This window comes from Drosophila rhopaloa, unplaced genomic scaffold (assembly GCF_018152115.1).
Source record: "Drosophila rhopaloa isolate 14029-0021.01 unplaced genomic scaffold, ASM1815211v1 contig_178, whole genome shotgun sequence".
NCBI classification, from domain to species: Eukaryota; Metazoa; Arthropoda; class Insecta; order Diptera; family Drosophilidae; genus Drosophila; species Drosophila rhopaloa.
Window position 1 is genome coordinate 7,231,417 of NW_025335059.1, and position 18,808 is coordinate 7,250,224.

General features: G+C 39.3%; 1 protein-coding gene across 3 annotated transcripts in view; it reads right to left on the reverse strand.

Annotated features, from left to right (window-relative positions):
• Positions 1 to 879: 879 nt before the first annotated feature.
• Positions 880 to 18,808, reverse strand: part of LOC108052459 (hemicentin-1) — an 85,496-nt gene continuing 67,567 nt past the window's right edge. For all 3 annotated transcript variants that reach the window (XM_044459103.1, XM_044459102.1, XM_044459101.1), the window contains exons 13-17: positions 12,232 to 12,394; positions 7,578 to 7,799; positions 5,570 to 5,869; positions 4,675 to 4,832; positions 880 to 3,808 (exon numbers count right to left, since the gene is read on the reverse strand). In XM_044459103.1, coding sequence (XP_044315038.1) covers positions 2,972 to 3,808; positions 4,675 to 4,832; positions 5,570 to 5,869; positions 7,578 to 7,799; positions 12,232 to 12,394 — 1,680 coding nt within the window. In that variant the 3' untranslated portion in view covers positions 880 to 2,971. The remainder of the gene's footprint in view (positions 3,809 to 4,674; positions 4,833 to 5,569; positions 5,870 to 7,577; positions 7,800 to 12,231; positions 12,395 to 18,808) is intronic.

Consider the following 18,808-nt stretch of genomic DNA (forward strand, 5'->3'; position numbering starts at 1 on the left):
TTGCTGTCCGTCCAGCAATCTCAATTTCTGCCTTCTATTCTTCCTGTTTTGCGAGCCCTTGTATGTGTGTGCTTTTTAATTTTGGACCAAGCGAAACAAAGTAACGCAAATACTTGGAAAGTCATGGAAAATGGCCAGAGAGCAAAGTCAGGAGCATCACGGGTAACTTGTCAAACATGACCATTGCCATTGCCAGGCCACAAATCCATGTGATGTCTCCTGCTGTCGTCTTATTTCTCTTAGATCTACGCTTCGCTGCACATGCAAACGTTTGCCAAAAAAAAGCAAAAAAAAATCCGACGATGAAGGAAAATGAAGAAAGCCAAATGGAAGAGAAGTTTATGCCCCGCTCGCATACACATGCCGAAATAGCTCATACGCCATGTCGTCGCTTGTCCTCGGCTGTGTCCATTTGAGTGCACAATTTGAAAAGGCTACTTGCCTCGGTTTTGGCCTTGGGGCCTCTGCTGCAAGAAGACGCCAACGACATTGCATTGTCAATTTATGTCCGCCTGTGTGTGTCTTTCTACACAAAGAAAATTATTATGCCATTAATGAAGAATATCAAAAATAGCATTAACTTTTAAATTCAACTAAATATTAATGAGTTTTTTCTGCATATTAAAATGGTCTCACTATTTTTTTCTAACAGAGTAAGGCTGGGATTGGACTTGGAATGTTTTTCTCTCTCTGTATTTGTGTGTGCATTAAAATTGTTGCAACATTGCAGCAGTGAAAGCCTTGTCGCTAATGGGCCGAGACTCCTTTTGAGTCCTCATCGCTGACTGAAAAGGGATAATACAACCGGGATAGACATCTGAGATCTAAAAAATCTGGAAACCCGCTCTCAAAGAATGAAAATGCTTGGCTTTTCATTGAAATTTTGTATGGATTTATTTGGTTGAGTTCATTCAGTTGTTTGCTGTTCAGTTTGTTTCTTGTGTCTCAAGTTATTATTGTATTCCTTGTATTTATTGGGATAGGGGAGGGGTATTTTCCATATCTTTTTGAGTGCTTAATCGTAACATACATTCATAATTCATTTGTAGAGTATATGTCTTGCTTTAAACTAAATCATTAATATATTTTACAATTATTTTTTATGACTTCGTTTAGATGTTAAATTAGCTACACTTAGTTTAGATTCATATTGGTTGGAACACTTACATGCAGAAATATACGCAGATGATGACCGACCTATATATTTACGTTTCTTTGTATTTTATTCTAATTGATGTAAGAGAAATCACTTGTTTTTTAATTATTTTTTGCTCTTTTCCTCTTAACTAGCTTGGAATGGAAATTGCATTTGCCATGCTTGCCCATAATTCTTGTCTATTACAATTACAGCTCAACATTTTGTTTCATTCATACTTTAAAGGAGTATAGCTTTTCGTTTTGTTTGTGTGTTCACTTTTCCATTTATCAAACACAAATATTAAAATGTAACAATAATTTACAAGGTGCATTTATTTTGTTATATTTATATATTTTCACAGTTTAAACATTGATTTATACATTGAAGAGAAAAAATACAAATTGATATATAAATGCAATTTACAAACAACAATTATTCCCTTTGTTTTTCTTTTTCTGGCTTTGTTATTTTTTCGTTTTCAAAGTTTACATACCAACGATAGGTCCTTGTTTTGTTTTCTTTTTGTTATTTATAGTCTTTTGGAGTTTTTCGAATCGAATGTGCAACTAATTTACATTCATTAGTTTGCAGCGTTTCTGTTTGATTTGCTTTTGGGTTTTGTAAAATAAATTTGATTTACGATTTTGCTATTTACACATTAATACTTAGTATTCATTTATGCTAAGCTAATTGCAGCTAATTTGCTTGTGTTTGTGTGTAGGTGTTCTTTTATTTATATTGTTTACCATAGATTCGAATAATTTAATTTATTTTCAATATAATTGCCAAGAAGTTGCCCATTCGCATTGCTCGCCTATCTTTGGTTGAGTGAGAGTGAGCTTTAAGTCTATTATATCAAGGATATACTTACTTAATATGTACTAAATGTATGTGATCTTTGAGCCTAATTGCTAGAAATCGCTGCTCTTTGCTCGCCAGCTTGCATTTACAAACATTTACAAAGTCTCCTTGGAAAGTTAATTCATAGTTCTCGTATGTGTGAAGGAATCTCTTGAAAAAATATTGCATAGACTGTGTGTCCATCTGAGTACTTACTGTAAGGAAGGAACATTCTTCTTTTGCTGCGCCATTTTCTTGTTCTAATTGTTCAAAAGAGACCAAAAATAAAATTTTCCTGACTGCTTTTGAACATTTTGCCATTTATATTAGAAGTGCTACAAATAATAAATACCAAATCTTCTTTTCGTCCTATTTTTTGGAATCGATTTTGATTTATTATTACTACAGTTGCATGAATTGATTTTTTGATCTAATTTTAAAATTAGGCTTAACAACAATAGTCCGTTCTTGTCATATTATAAAAAAGTTGCAGGTTAAAAAATTATTTTTTCATACATTGATTATTTTTCGAATTAAGTTTCTATTGTAATAAAAATCAATCGTTTTTGATAAGTGATTGTTCAGTCGGATGGTTTCAAATAGGGAGTTTGGCAAAACTAGAATAGGATCGCCACAGAAAATTAATTTTGTAATGTAGAAATGTCTGTCAAGGAATTTATTAAACAATTATCCAAATTAAATTTGTGGAAAGATAAAAAACATTTTCTATTTCCTTTTTAGAAGAACAATTTCTTTATGTGACAGCCGTGTGTCAAGCCTTTGCATTTAAAAATAATCAGTTCCTCCACGAGCACACAAACGATTCGCCTCAATTCTCTTGAATGCTGTTATTTAATTCAATTCGTTTTGGCAACACTTAGCCTAGACACCAACCACGAAGAGCTCAGGACTTACATGACTAGAAAATCGGGTATGTTTTGGGGCGTGTGTTTTGGGGGCATGGGGGCATGGGTCATCCCTGCCTGGGAGTCCTTAGACGCAGCTCTCCTGCTGCGAATACATGAGCGGGGTGCGAACGGTGACGATTTCGCGCGAATAGGACTTGCCCACGCCCGAAAGTCCCGAGAGCGAACTACTGGGACTGGCCACAGCCGCCGTGGTGGAGGCCAATCCGCTGCTGTTGCTCGAGACCAGCATCTGGCCGTGGGCCATCTGATGCTGCTGATTCTGCTGGTGCTGCTGGTAGGAGGGCGGCATGTTGGGCGCGGGATGGTGGTGCAACTGCTGCTGCATCATTTGCATCATCGAAGCGGAGTTCTGGGGACCACCTGCTCCTCCTCCTGCTGCATGGTGATTGTGTGGCAGAGTGTGGTAGCCACCGGGATGCTGGGGCAGGGTGTACATCTGCACGGTGCCGGGCGAAACGGTCGAGGGGGTGCCATGCGATCCGGGCGAGGAGATGCATGCCCCGGCCCCCGACACCCCCGATCCACCTCCTGCTGCTCCTGCACCTGTGGTGTCCACCTGCATCGTCTTGTACGCATCGATTTGCGCGTATATCGTCGGCTCCTCAAAGTAATCGTAGTCGTACGTGGGCGGCGGAGCGTGCTGGTGCGGATGCTGCATTCCGCCCGCATTCGGCTTGTGGCGCTGCAGCGTCGCCGTCGCCGGAATCGTGGGCAGCAGCTTCCTCATACTCGACCCGTGCGGCAAGGTGCCACCCATCAGGGGGTGGGGGTGCTGCCCCTGCTGCACCTGCTGCTGCTGCTGTTGCTGCACCACCCCTACCGGCTGGCCCTTCTTCGAGGCGCCACTGCTGCCGGACGGCATGTTGGTCAGCGACAACTCCGCGTAGTGCAGCTCATCGTCCTGAAGGGGGAGAAAATGGCCATGGATTTAATAAACTGTCATCGGGGAATTTCCGGAGCTTGGGGACATAAAAAATATTGGATGAAAGTGTACAGTCGAAACAACGCTAGAGAAATCAGCAAACAAAATAGGATTTAAAAACTATCTAATTAATGTTTACAGCTTAACAAGCTTCTTAAGCTAAGGACGGAAGTTAGGAAACGTCTCAGAAACTTATACAATTATTAAACTTCACTAATTTAAAACTTCTGAAAAAAATTTAAAAATTTAATAAGAGGAAAATAACTTAAATAAAATAAAAAGAAACTTTAAAAAAGAAGCTATGCAACTATATAATTCAATCCATAAGCTAGATGAAAAAATGTACGCTTAATTTTATTTCTTAAATCATTTGTTTTACTGAACTTTGTAATCTGCAAATAAAAATGTTGTTCTTGTCTTATATTTTCCCTGATTTAATCAAATTGCTATCAAAGGCCTTTGCTGGTATTTCTAGGAAATGCGTAACCCAAATCAAGGCATTTGTCAAGCTAATTAGAGGCAACAAAAATTTCAATTACTTTTAAAAACAACCAATTTGGTCTTCTTGGAAATAACAGGGGCTACAGCTAAGTTAACTCCTTGAAGGGAGCATCCTTCCCCAAGGTGAAACTGTTTTCCAACGGGGGCTATAATCACAAGTTTATTTTCTAATCTGGCCCAAATTGTTTTCAAGAGCATTTGGATTTTCGCAAGAAATTTGCGACATCAAATCAAAGCATTTGTCATGGCAATGTTGCCGGCACTCGGGGGAGTTCGTCATAGAGTAGTTCGACTGTAATTAAAACTTTTCGGTGGCCAAAAGTTTGGCCGGCCGACTGACTCACCTTGCTGCTCTGATAGGTGCCACTGTCCGCCGAGTTGGCCGGTACGATTCCGGTGCCGGAAGTTGAGCCCGGCTTGCAGCTGATTTCCACCTCGCTGGTCGTCGAAAGATGTCCCGATGGCGTTTGAGTTGCTGATTTTTGTTTATATTCACCATCAACTGGGTGGAAATGTTTGGGGGATGGGAAAGAAACAGAATGGAGAACGCTTAGTTAGTTCGAAAAGTTTTGGGCTGGCCTTCGTCGTTTCTGTTTTTTGTTGTTAAGTAGCAAGGCAAAAGTTTCTGGCCCCGGCCGTCGCCCTCAAATCTTTTGGTGATTTTTTGCAACAAGTTTTCTTCCTGCCCAATTTTCCCTTCGCCAGCTTCCTTGGCTTTTCGCTTACTTTTTTTTTTTATATTTTCTTTGGCCATGAAATTGCTTTACGTTTGGAAAATTGATTAAATTGTTGTGCTGTGCTGGAGTTGCTTCTGCTTTGGGCCGTCGCTTGATTTCTTGATTGCCATTAATCAAGCGAGCACGTGCAGTGAGTGAAATTGCTGCTGCTTTGGCCAAACTCTCCCCATTTCACGTTTAAAAGGGTCTTTAAGGCCCTCGACTGCAGACACACGAGCAAACAAGCTAACCGGCGAGGACCTGACAGCAATTAGCTGTCATTTAAATATTTCAGCACTGGCACAAAAATGCAGCCAACTCTTGAGGACGCCAAGACCGTCCTGTTTGTTTTGCCTGCATGAGCCGGACGGCCTGTCAAATGCATTTGCATAAAGGGAAGCCTCAAGCCAGCGTCCATAAATTGTGAACAGAAGCCCGGGCAGACACCATTTATCTTGAAGGGGACACCGAAAGGAAGAGTACAAGGGCTTAGGGCTTGGAGGATTGGAGCCCCGGAACTTACCCTCATTGTAGGGCACAACATCGGGATTCTTCTCGTCGTACATCTCCTCGGAGTGACTCAATGGCAATGAGATTTTGTCCTTAATTTGCAAATTGCCCGGACGTGAGAATTTCGCATTCGGATGTACGAATTTCTGCTGCTGCTGATGTTTGTGCGAGCGCAGCTTCAGTGCGGCAATAGTTCCAATCCCGATGCACACGATGGCCACCAGGATGCCCACGAAGATGCCAATCGACAGGATCGGAGTCAGCTCGAAGTTGTCCGGACTCTGGGCACTGCCCTTGTACGAGGTCAAGGCGACTGCAAATATAAATTAAGAAAAAGATTCGAAAAATTATTAAAAAAGAATTCTTTTGTCATTGTTAATTTTCATATATTTTTTACTGGCTACTTTTAAATAAATACTTTTAAATCAAAATTGTACTACATTTAAAAGTGTTTTTAAGTCAACAATATATTTTAAAACTCATATAGAAATATTTTAAAAATTGTATTTACAAATTAAAAACTATTCTATAGTACAAATCATATTGATTGTTATATTTCCGACATGATTTAGGTTCATAACTATTCTTTATTAAAAATCTTTGCCTTGCTAAAAGGCCTTTTGAAATGTTCTTTCTGTTCAGACTGGTATCTTATATTCCTTAAACTTACTTATTATTTTTTGTTTTCTGAATAACCTTTCAACGCTTTTCGTTCAGACTTGTACCTTATATTCCTTAAACTTACTTACGTATTTTATTTCCTAAATCAGATTTTTGCTCTGTGGTCCAACAAGTGGAGTTATTCTTTCCTTTGAGCATTTGAATCCTCGAGAAATGCTGATCATAATCAAGCTTAACCTTTGCTCAGAGCATCCACTCTTTGACTTTTTGCCAAGACAATTTTCTTTTCTGATTTCCATCTCCGCCTGGTTTTCCTGCTGTTTGCTATTTGCTTTGCACTTTTCCCCGTCGCCATTGCTCCGACTGACTTTATGAAAAATTGAAATGTCGGCTCAAGTTGTTTACACAAAATGTGACTGTCCCTCTCAGATTCTCTTCCTGCTTTTCGTCTTCCTAGCCGCCCTCAAAAGGGAAATGTACAAAAATGAAAATAAAATTCTTGTCAGCTCTTCCTTTGGCTAATTAGCATTACAATTTCCTTTTTCGTTTAGACCCCTTACCCTCGATAAAGAAACTCGCCTTCCGCATTCTTCCAACCCCAATTCATTAATGCTAATCATTTCAGATTTTTTGCGCTACTTTGTGGGGGAAGGCTGCATAAAATTTGGCGTTTACTGTCCCCAAACTGCAGGCAAAAGTTTTGAGTCGCAGAATTTACAATTCATTGAGCAGTTTAGCGTAATTAAATTGCGAGGTGGCATAATAATCATAAAACCCTGGGCCATCTTTGGTGCGAAACTGATACAGAGGCTTTCGACAGGTCCAAGCGAAATGCAAAGTTATGCAATTCGTTTCGTTTTAAGCGAAAGAGAGCGTAATTCTACAGTATTAGCATAAAAAATTCATAAAAAATAAGATTCACTTTGAGAAAAAGGTGTTTATAAAGCTGTCGGTTCCTGAAAGTTAAACAAATAAAATAACTATGCAAGCTAACTTAAAATTAAATTTTCTTCTTTTAAGATTTCTTGATTTCTGCTATAGTTCGTAAAAATGTAAGCTGTCTTATAAAAATGTATTTTAATACAATATAATGAAATAAAATATAATACAATAAAAGTGATGGCGAAGATCTGTTTTGTATTTCATATTTTCTATATTTTAAATTATGAATATCTTTAATCATTATCATTCGGAAATACATAGTTTTAATAAAATATTTTGTAAACCATAGTTGAGTGTAAACATTTTAGTAAAAATCTTGATATTTTGCAACTGAAAAGACATTTACTACTTTTGGTTCTATAATCATTAAAGGACTGTTAATTTCCCGCAGTGTACTACGCATCTGAATGCATTAAAATTCATGGGCTTCATCGACGGCGGTGTATATCGTCACTTACCCGTCTGTTTCTCGGCCGCCTTCAGGGTGTATCCATCGAGGGCTATGGCATCGCTGCGTCCCCGTCCATTGACGGCATACACGTAGATGCGGAATAGGCGGCCAGCATCCAATCCCGTAACACTCAAGGCCGCGAACTTGGCACTGATGTTGGCCTGGAGCTGCCCACTGTGCTGATCGAAGATTTCCATGAGGAACCACTGCCGCATTCCGCCATCGAATCCTGCGAAAAAGAGGGAGACACCGATTGCATAACTTGGCACGAACTGGGGCTTACTTAGCATATTGGCTGGGATTGGCATTGGCCAAGGGGACGGAACTTCGGGCTTATTTATATTAAGTAGTTGCCAATCGACTGCGGCTCTGTTCATACTTTGCTAATGGTTTTGGCGGGGATTTCTTCAAGGTAACGATTTATTTATGACTGCGATTGCCTGGGCAGGACTTTTGTTTCGGGATTTCTTTGATGCCACGAACAGCAGATAAATGGAATTATCATAAGCAAAATTATTGTGTTGCTGGGCAAAACTTTTAGGCCTTCTAAGTTACACAAATAAAATTGCAGGTAATTCCATAACCAAATAAACACTAATTTGTCAGGAAAACCTCCTAACTTTATTAAAAGTCTTTAACATAAACAAGTTAAACGTTTTTGGCTCAGATCATCAGCATTATCACAAAAAAAGAATGGACTACTTAAACATAAATTTAGAATATCAAATTATATGAAAGAGACAGTCCTCTTAAATGTCAAGTTTGTACTATTTGCATGTGCCTCAATTGCTTTTGAAACCATAAGCAATAAAATAAATAAAGTATAACTCTGAACAGGCCAACTTAAGGTCATCCCTCAAGTTCAGCTTTGAGTAGAGCTCACTGGTAATTGAAGGACCCTCTAACTCTTTGCCGACTGCCACCGAAATATGTATTTTAAGTAATCTAAAGTTACATTTAAAATGCCATTTAATCACACCACAAAAGAAGTGGCCAAACCCACTTGAGTTTGCCCTTTTGAGAGGAGGGAGTAGAAGCGGTTTTGGCCAAAAGTAAGAGGCTAATGTTGGGCCACTTCTTCAGCGGCTGCTTTTGCTTAGCTTTGGCAGCTCAAATGGCACTTCATTGTAGACACAAAAGCCGACTTAAAACACTTGCGAAAAATGTTAAAATATTTTGTAATAAAGGCAGCGTCCAGTAAAAAGGTTTAGGGCGGGTTCCGACCAACTTCTTCAGACAGGCACACGCCGTGGGCCCCAAAGCGAAATTGTTGTGGAAAATGTTTTATATGTTGCTATGAATTTTAGTTGTTGCTGGCCAGCTTTTTCAGCCACCCGAATTCGCCCGCACAAAGAAAAGGGCACGGAAATAGAGTAAAGAGAATGTGCTTGGCCTTTGCCTCAAAGCGGCATTGTTAGCCGGTTGGGTGGGTGGTTGGGTGGTTGGGTGCTTCGGTGGGTTTATTCCATTCTTATTTTCCGTGCCCTTTCAAGGGATCACTCCCACTGCTCGTTGGCGGCCATTTTGTGCGCACTTTAAAACGTTTAGCTAATGAAATTTGCCGCAGCTCCGTTGTCAGAGTGAAAAAACTTCATTGTAATGGGTTAATTTTATTTACTTGGCTACAGCAACAATGAAGCTGCACAAGTGGAGTAAAATAATAACACAAGAGCGGCCAGCAATAGAAGCAGAAAACTCACTCAGAAAAATAGATGGAAAACTGTTACAGTTTTATTTTTCTCATAAGTATATTCATTTTTAGTGCTAACGCTAATGTAAGCTTAGAACATTTTAATTTCACTCTTTATTGTGTATTTGTAAATAATTTCAGAGTTTAGAAAAGCTTAAAATCAAGACCAAGAATTAATTAAATTTGTTGCTACTTAATTACTTAATGAGCTCTGAAAAATGCACCAGATTTTTGTTTGACTGGACAAAAATAATTTTTTTATAGGATTAATTCAAATTCATTTGCGTTTTCTATCGAAGCTAAATATTTTTTTATATTATAATATATTTTTAAATTCTTTTTAGTATATCTTTCCCCAAAATGTTATATTCCAACAATGCACTTTCTATGCCAAAGTTTCCCTCCTACAAAATTAAAATCTTTCTCAGTGCAGCAGCATCGTCGGCAGCGAAGCAAAATGTTATAAACTGAAATTTTATTATATTAAACCGACGCTTGATGAGTTTGGTTAGTTGCTGTTGCCGCTGCCCTGTCAGTTTGTTTTATTTTTGTTTTGCGAGAAAAAACAGCAGTAGCCAACCGAACTTGGCCCCAAAGATGTGGAGTTGTCTTCAGCAGCGCACATTGGATTCAATTCGAGTCGGGCACAGTTGGTTTAAGTTAAGTTCAGTTCAGTTCGGTTCGGTTCAGTTTGAGCCGAGTTGAGCTGCGGCGATGGCCACGTCGAGTTGAGTTGGCCAAGTTGCGTGCTGGCTTATTAAAGTCGACCGCAGCTAAAGTTGAGTTATTATAAAAACAAACGACCAAAGGGCTGCCGGCGTTGGGCTGTGGGTGGTGGTGGGTTGTTAAGGGGCGTGGCATTTCAGTAGTCGTTCGCCTTAATGTAGAGTGCAATATAAAAAGTATCGCATTGTGCGCGCTACCCTGATCCTGATGCTGCTGCTCTTGTGTTGTGCTTAAACAACTTGCGTTAAAGTTTTAATGATGCTGATGACTATGATAATAATGTGCAGCCACTAAATTAGCAGCCGGAGGGGTGGACGGGAGGGGCGGAAGTGGGGGTGGTGCGGTAATAAGGCGAACAATGGCTTTGAGGGAAGGAGAGAGATATAGAGCTGAAGCAGCTTAAAGCCATCGTTGCAGTGCATACGTAATGATATCTAAAGTTTGGTCATTAAGTATACGCACTGTGGCCGCTTTGAGGCGGTTATATAAATAGAAAGTGGGGTGGGAAATTCTGATAAGGGTATCGTTTTCAAAGTTGTATTAATTGGTAAATACTTTGCTAGAACTATTTGTAATGAAGTTAGTAATTTTAAAAAAAGGAGAAATTAAAATATATAACTTTCGATTTATCCAAATAAAAATAAAATAGGCTAACAAGTTAAAAATAAAAACATTAAAACTTAATTTAGTATGCGAAGCAATGGTAATAAAGTCCAATCATATCATAAAATTTTCCACTTCAAGTTCCCCATTTTAAATCGAAATATATTAAAGTACTTAAAATTCAGCAAACGAAATCCAAAAGACCCACCGCAAAAGACCCACCAAAAGAAAAGAATATAAATAGTAGCACAGATGTTAACCTATACTTCAGACTCCATTTCAATCATAAAAATTAAAAAGTTCAACATTTCCGTGGAGCCTTGTAAAATGCAACAATGAAGGCATTTCGAAGGAATTCCCCTGCATTTTGTACCGCGTAATAATTACATTACGCATACGCGGGGTGGGCAAGCACTTGAGACAACATTAAGTAAGCCGAACAATTGCAATTGCCAGCAATTGGTAAAAAAACATTGAGCGCTTTAAGCAGTGGAAAAAGGGACTAACAGTGGAATGTGGCACGCGGAGGGTGCAACAAACAGTAACGGGAAAAGAGCGCCATTAAGTATGCAGTTATTATGCGCTTTTTGTTGCACTTCTTGCAGCAGCCGCCTCGTTATGCAACGCTTTGATTTGCGTTGCCTTTTCGCAGGATCCGCCCGCCCTTCCCCCCTCCCTCTGATCCCCCGCTGCCACCGGTTCGGCACTCAAGGGCTGCATAAATGCATCATAAGCTCGGAGGAGCTGCTGCAATTTGCAAGGACATTTCTCTGTCTGCGCTAATGTGCAACTCTATCGCTGCGAACTTTGAACTCTGGGACTGCAATTTGTGCTGCTTATTTTGCGCTTTGCTGGCATTTTTCTGTCCTTCCGCTTTCCACTTTTACGCTGCGCATAAAATATGCGAATTGAATTTGTATTTAAAGTTTCCGCACTCCTTCTTCGGCAACTGGAAGGCAGCAAGTTGCCTAACAAGCCAAAACATTTTGTATGTACAAAATTTGCGCTTAACTTTCGGCCGTGCACTCCTTCAGCTCGCAGTTCATCACATTGCTACTTCTATTTTATTTATTACTACAAATTTTAAGCTAGAACTGAAATTTTAGCAACATTATTTGCCCCTTATACGCTGGGTTTCCTTTCTAGTTTTATGCTTTCATTGCGTTTTTATTATTTGTGTCTGCATCACGAAAGGAAGTTGGCTCTGCTTTACGATTGTGTGAGTGTGTGTGCTTGTCTGTGAGGGAATACGAATCCGTATCTGTATGGGTGGATAGACATACTCGTAGATGGCTGCCAAAGTGCACTTAAGTTGCTCATGTATTTTAAATGAGTCTGAAAAGCGTTGCAGGAAACTCAACATACACAAGTTACGGCTATCGCACACTCGTGCTCATGCTGCAAAGAAAGTCTCAGGACATGACCACTCCCCCTTTTGCCCTGCGGAACTCACCGCCCCCGGCCCCCGCCATCCCCCTTCTCCTCACGCCATTGACCAATGCCTTTTTCGGCCATTGATTGGCTCATCAGCAATTATAGAAACAAAAAGGAAAAGAGAGCAAGCCGAATGAAAAAGGGCAACAAATTGGCTGGCAATTTGACGTATGAGTATGAGTATGAGTGTGTGGGCCATATAACTCACCTTCAATGCAATAAACCTCCAGCGAGTCGGACGTTTGATTGACCACCGTGCAATTGGTGGGCGCTTCCGGTTTGCCAGCGGCTATCAAATGGAACACACAGGGCTCCTTCTGCTGACCCACATTGTTGTCGGCCCAGCACATGATGGTGCCAAAGTCCATTTCCTGGAAAATGCGGAGGAGACAGCGTTTCATCAATACTCAAGGGTGAACGTGGGTTAAAAATAGATTGCACACATGGAGAAACGTACGAAAATATGAGTTCCGTTTTGGAATATTCTTTATGTTATATATATAATAGCAATTGTGGTTTTTGTTACCCCGCAAATCAAAAATCTTTTGAGTGCTTTATTTACTTACTTAATGATCTGATTACAATTAGGTTTAATTTTATTTTGTTATTAGCATTTGTTTATTAATTATTTCATTTCATTTAAAATTAAAAAAAATAACCCAATTTTGTAAGTAATTCTTAAACAAGTATAAAATATAAAATGGGTTATAATCTCAATATTCTGGCAGTGCCACTACTCGAATTCATCTCTTGGACACGCATTTAAATGGAATTCAAGCAGCCGCACACGACATCAATGTGAACTTAATTCATTAAATCAATATGGATACGGGCAGTGTGTTGTCAGAGTTGCTCTTGATTGATTGCCGCTGTCAATAAGTTTTTCATTAATATAATTTCATGTCATGTCAATGCAGGAAGGCCAAGGAAAGACAGAAAAATGCCTGGCAGTAAAAACAAATGAAGCATTTTGTGGTTCTCCACCCTTAGGGCCATGGCACATGTGTATGTTGGTATGTCCGTGAGAAATGTGGGAGAGGACGGAAGTCGTGTTAACATGGCCCTAATGCCTGTCTATCCCATTGTATCCCAGTGCTAAGTGGCCGCCTGCGGTCTTAGCCATTGTTTGTAGCTCTTGTTTATTTGTTTGCATTTTGTCAAATGTTGTGCTAATGAAATCCTTCGTCTCCGGTCAAGAACACACACACACCCACCAAACTATCCAACCATTCGCACACGTCCATACCAATCGATTTGCCTTCATGGCCTGTATCTGCGTATCTTTGTATCTTTGTATCGTTGTATCTTTGCGGGGCGTGTTTACCTTTGGCCTTTCCCGTTGACTGCGGGACCAGAATCAACGCACTTAATCAACTTCAGGCGGCCCGGACTCATTAAAAATTGAAATCACTTTCGGGTGCACGGCGAAATGTCAACGCAAATTGCAGCTTATTTATCAGTCGGCACGCGTTTCAGCCTTCTCTCTTCGCTTTTGCTAGCTTTCCGAGTCGCAACTGGGCGTGGTTGTCATTTTAATTAGGGCAAGAAAAGAAAAACCATGAAAAAAGCTAGCACACCAAAAATAAAGTTTGCCAACTGTCCGGGAAAAAGGCGAGATTTATGGAGATCGGGAAATGAGTAAGGTTTTCAAGCTGTCTTAGATGCGAACTCCAATCATCTAGAAAACGAGTTGGTGAGTTGGCAGAACTGATTGATTTTTCGGCCTAATGCATCCATTCTATAAAAAATTAAGAGGGATTTACTTGGGCTCATTATGACATTGAGACACTAAACTAAACTAATCTCTTAGATATCAATGGCATAATGAGTTAACCGTAAAAATACTTAAAATTACCTATTCAGTAAACTAATAAAATACAATACAATTAATTACGCATAAATATAGTTTTCAAATTTTATGTTATTTTACCCTTGATTTATTTTCAACATGATACTTTCATCGAGTGTTTAAGGACTAATTAAATCGAATTATACTTTTAATTGTAGGCTTGTGAATTAAAAACTCTGATTGAAAACAAGCTTTTCTCGAATACAAAAGTTAAATTGACTCTGATAATTACCAAACGAATATAGTTAAAAGCTTTAAAGCTGCAAAACTACTTACAATTGCAATTTAAATTAAGTCGAGGGACAGCATATAAATAATATATAAGTGAATAATTGAAACAATATTTGAATTTGTTTAATGTTTTAATTTCATTATTGCTCTCTATTTAATCGATAGGCAATTGAAAATAACAATTAAGTTAAATGAATGCTCCTCCTTCTTCTGATTATCAGTCTTCAGCTGAAATTAAATCGAAAACTAAGTTGAGAAACTTTCTTTGTGAATATCATGATTGTTTTGCCATGAGGAGGTTTGAAGACGAAAATAAATTGCAAATATTCAGCATCCTTTGAGTTGTATTTTAAGCAACGGCGCTTATGCAAATTTATGACAAATTTATGAAAATTAAAACCGGTATGTATGTGCATGCCCAGTGTGTAATAGCTTTTGCAGTTTTTGTTGTTCTGTGGCAAAAGTGTCGACACAAAGGCGCCAAGTTGGCAGCTGCCAACACTGCGCATCAACACAACCGGGCCGAAAGGAAAGTGGCTAAAAGCAGGAGCTAAGGCTACGGCTACGGCAATATAATAATGGAAAAGCACAAAACCAGAAACTCACTTGCACACAATTGCATGGCACTTCAAGGAATAATCAATGTGCAAGATGCCCAGTTCGCCCTGGTTTTTCTATTTGCCACTGTCATCGCCCGGACCGACAATTCTTGATAATTTCTAGTCCCTGGGGCCCCTGAATTTATGCCCCTCTATTTATTATGATTATTTTATTGTGTTTATATTGTCCTAATGTTGCGCCAGCAAAAAAGTAAATATTGTTGCAGCAGCAAAATTTCCTTCGTAGACAGGAAAACAAAATGCATAAAATATATATACACCAACGTATACTGGATATTTTTCCATATGTGTATCTGTGTATTTAAGGGCTCTAAAGCGTACAAAATGCCACTTCTAGGCATTGCATTCTGTGCATTTCGTTTCCAGTCAAGTCTTCTGTTATTATTTATGCTTTTTAATTAAAAATTTAAACATTTAAGTGACATTTTAATGAGTTTCTTGCAGTGGGGTTCACACAGAGCACAGAAATAGCTATGCTCCAAAAAGCCAAGAGACCGAAATTTATTTTTGTGAAATATTTGAGAAATTTATATGTCAGCAGCGGAAATTGCTTGACATGAAAGCCTGCAAAAATTGCTCTGCTCACACATAGAAAATAGCAGTGGAATCGAGAAAAAATTTTGGGGGAAATGGAGAACGAGAAATGCCCATGCACAAAACAAAATTAATGAGCTGTTGGCTGCCTTTGAGCAAATCGCACAGGCAGGAAAAAAAATAAAGAAATGAGGGGAAAAACGAAAAGAAAATATCCCAACCAAAATGTGACGACGACGATGATGACGACAACGACGTTTGAGCTGCGGTTGGCGGAAACCGGAAACAGCATATATGACAACAGAACGGAAGGGATTTTTATACCCTTGCAGAGGGTATTATAATTTCAGTCAAAAGTTTGCAACGCAGTGAAGCAGACATTTCCGACCCTATAAAGTATATATATTCTTGATCAGCATCACCAGGAGAGTCGATCAAGCCATGTCCGTCTGTCCGTCCGTCTGTCCGTCCGTCTGTCCGTCTGTCCGTCTGTCCGTCTGTCCGTCCGTCCGTTTCTACGCAAACTAGTCCCTCAGTTTTAAAGCTATCTGCTTGAAACTTTCCCAAAAGTTGTCTTTCTATTGCAGGTAGTATATAAGTCGGAACGAGCCGGATCGGGCCACTATATCATATAGCTGCCATATAACTGAACGATCGGAAATGCCATAACTTTAGTGTTTTTCAAGTTAGCAAGTTAGGAAGTTCTATGGGTTTTATTTTTGGCTAATCAGTCTGACTTACCAAATTTCATAAGGATCGGACGACTATATCCTATAGCTGCCATATAACTGACTGATCGGAAATGCCATAACTTTGGTGTTTGTAAAGTTAGGAAGTTGGGATTATCTATGGGTTTTATTTTTGGCCAATCAATCCGACCTGCCAAATTTCATAAGGATCGGCCGACTATATCCTATAGCTGCCATATAACTGAACGATTGGAAATGACATAACTTTGGTGTTTTTAAAGTTAGGAAGTTGGGATTTTTTATGAGTATTAAGAATGCATCATATAAATAATTTTGGAGAATATAATTTACAGAATATTCTGCAAGGGTATATCAACTTCGGCTCTGCCCGAAGTTAGCTTTTCTTTCTTGTTCATATTCAATTGAGCTAAATGATTTATGTCTGTGAGTGGGTGTGTGTGTGTGTGATTCGACTGGCTGTACTTGTATGTGTGTGTCCAATCAGTGCGATGGACGAGTGTTTGTGAGCGGAACTCATTTGAATGCCGTTTGACTGCCTCGAATTTCGTTCGTTTGATCGCTGAAATGTTAGCTGAGGTTGTCGCTGCCAGTTTGATTAGTTGCATGCCCAAAAAAAAAGGGGACGAAAATAAAGAAAAATACGTAAAAGAGAGTGTAAAGGACGGAAAAGTGCAGAAGGAGCCGCAACATTTTAAACTGGGTCAGCTAGAAAAAAGCAAAGGGAGGAGCCCAAACCCTAAACCAAAACCAAACCAACTGGGTGCCATGCAACTTGAACAACTGTGTTGAGTGCCTCTTCTCAGCACCCCCCTCGTAAACCCCTTTCTGTCCAGTGCCATTTGCAGCATCCAGTTGCAGCTCCTCCACTGTCATCGCATAATGGCAGCCATGTTGGCTTACAAGCGACCACAAGCCCAGTCCGAAAAACTTAACACGTTTGTGGGCAGACAGTCAAGCGGAAATGTAGGTGCCGACTGGCTGATGGCAAAATCTAGCCATGAACAAGAAAGGAAAGCTAACTTCGGGCGGAGCCGAAGTTGATATACCCTTGCAGAATATTCTATAAATTATATTCTCCAAAATTATTCATATGATGCATTCTTAATACTCATAAAAAGTGCCAATTTCCTAACATTACAAACACCAAAGCTATTGCATTTCCGATCAATCAGTTATATGGCGGCTATAGGATATAGTCGTCCGATCCTTATGAAATTTGGTAGGTCGGATTGATTAGCCAAAAATAAGACCCATAAAAAATCCCAACTTCCTAACTTTAAAAACACCAAAGTTATGGCATTTCCGATCGTTCAGTTATAAGGCAGCTATATGATATAGTGGCCCGATCCGGCTCGTTCCGACTTATATACTACCTGCAATAGAAAGACAACTTTTGGGAAAGTTTCAAGCAGATAGCTTTAAAACTGAGGGACTAGTTTGCGTAGAAACGGACGGACAGACGGACAGACGGACGGACAGACGGACATGGCTAGATCGACTCTCCTGGTGATGCTGATCAAGAATATATATACTTTATAGGGTCGGAAATGTCTCCTTCACTGCGTTGCAAACTTTTGACTGAAATTATAATACCCTCTGCAAGGGTATAAAAATCTCTGACAGGAGTTGCCTTGGTCTTCAAGATTCCAAAAAGTGATTCAATGTTGCAGAGAAAAAAGTGGTTCTATAAAACTTCATTTTCAACAAAATCTTTACAGATAAATCTTTATAGTTATCTTTGAAAAATTAAATTTAAATCTTAAAAGAAACAGAATACTTCCATTCTGATTTTAATTTTTTCCTTTTCACATTACTTTACTTTAAGTCTCAACATTTGATTTTTAACTTTATTGACTGGCAAATAGCTGGCAATTCCGATGTGTTTTAGCTGACCGTAAAAATTTACACATATCGGAATATTAGGGCAACATCTGCTGTCGAAAGGCTGACATGGGGAATATCAAATGCAAAAACCGAAATCCCAACGATCCGACGGGAATGCAGCTCATTGATGGCCAATTTGCTTGGCCAATTGGTGGGGCGGAGCGCCGAAAGCTGCAATCGCAATTGCTGTTGGCCATTGGGGCCATTAATGCGGAAATGTTGCCAAAAACGACAGAGACCAGGCCAAGAGCGTTAGCCAGAGAGGTGGAAAGTGCTTAGGTTTATCCTCTTCATTTTGGCCAATGATGATAACTATTAAAGTCAATGGCATTTACTTCCAATAATTTTACCAGCTCTGCTAGCATTTTGCTTTTTTCCCCAAATAACCTTTGACATTCAATGGTGTTTGTTGTCGATGGTGATGATGTTGTTGTTGATGGGGAGATGGTGGCCCTACTGCTATTCGATTTTTAATTAGAAAGCAGTGCTAATAGAATTTTTAATTAAAATCGCTGGCCTGGCCCGAATGGGTGGCTTTTGTCTCTATCAGGAAGGACTGTGCTCCACTTTACTTTCCCTGTTGCTGGCTGACAACATGACACGCGCACAGGCCAAAATAAATGGCAACAACCATGTGACCCGCCTATTAATTAAAATTTTTGCTATTCAATAACAGACAACCCCCGTGGAGTTCAATGGTTACCACCGTGCACTGACAGAATTATGTGTTAATATTTAAAAATTGAAAAAGTAAATTAATAGTCACAGGAATTCACAGACAAAAGGATATGACTTACATCATAAATGTGAGTATTAACAAACTATTAAAACTAATTATTCATAAGTTAAATAAATACACTCTTCAATAAATTATTTTCGCAGGAAATAATGTGTAGTATTTATATCAGAAACTATTATTTGAAATCTCTTATTATGGTTAACACTCAGTTTATTTTA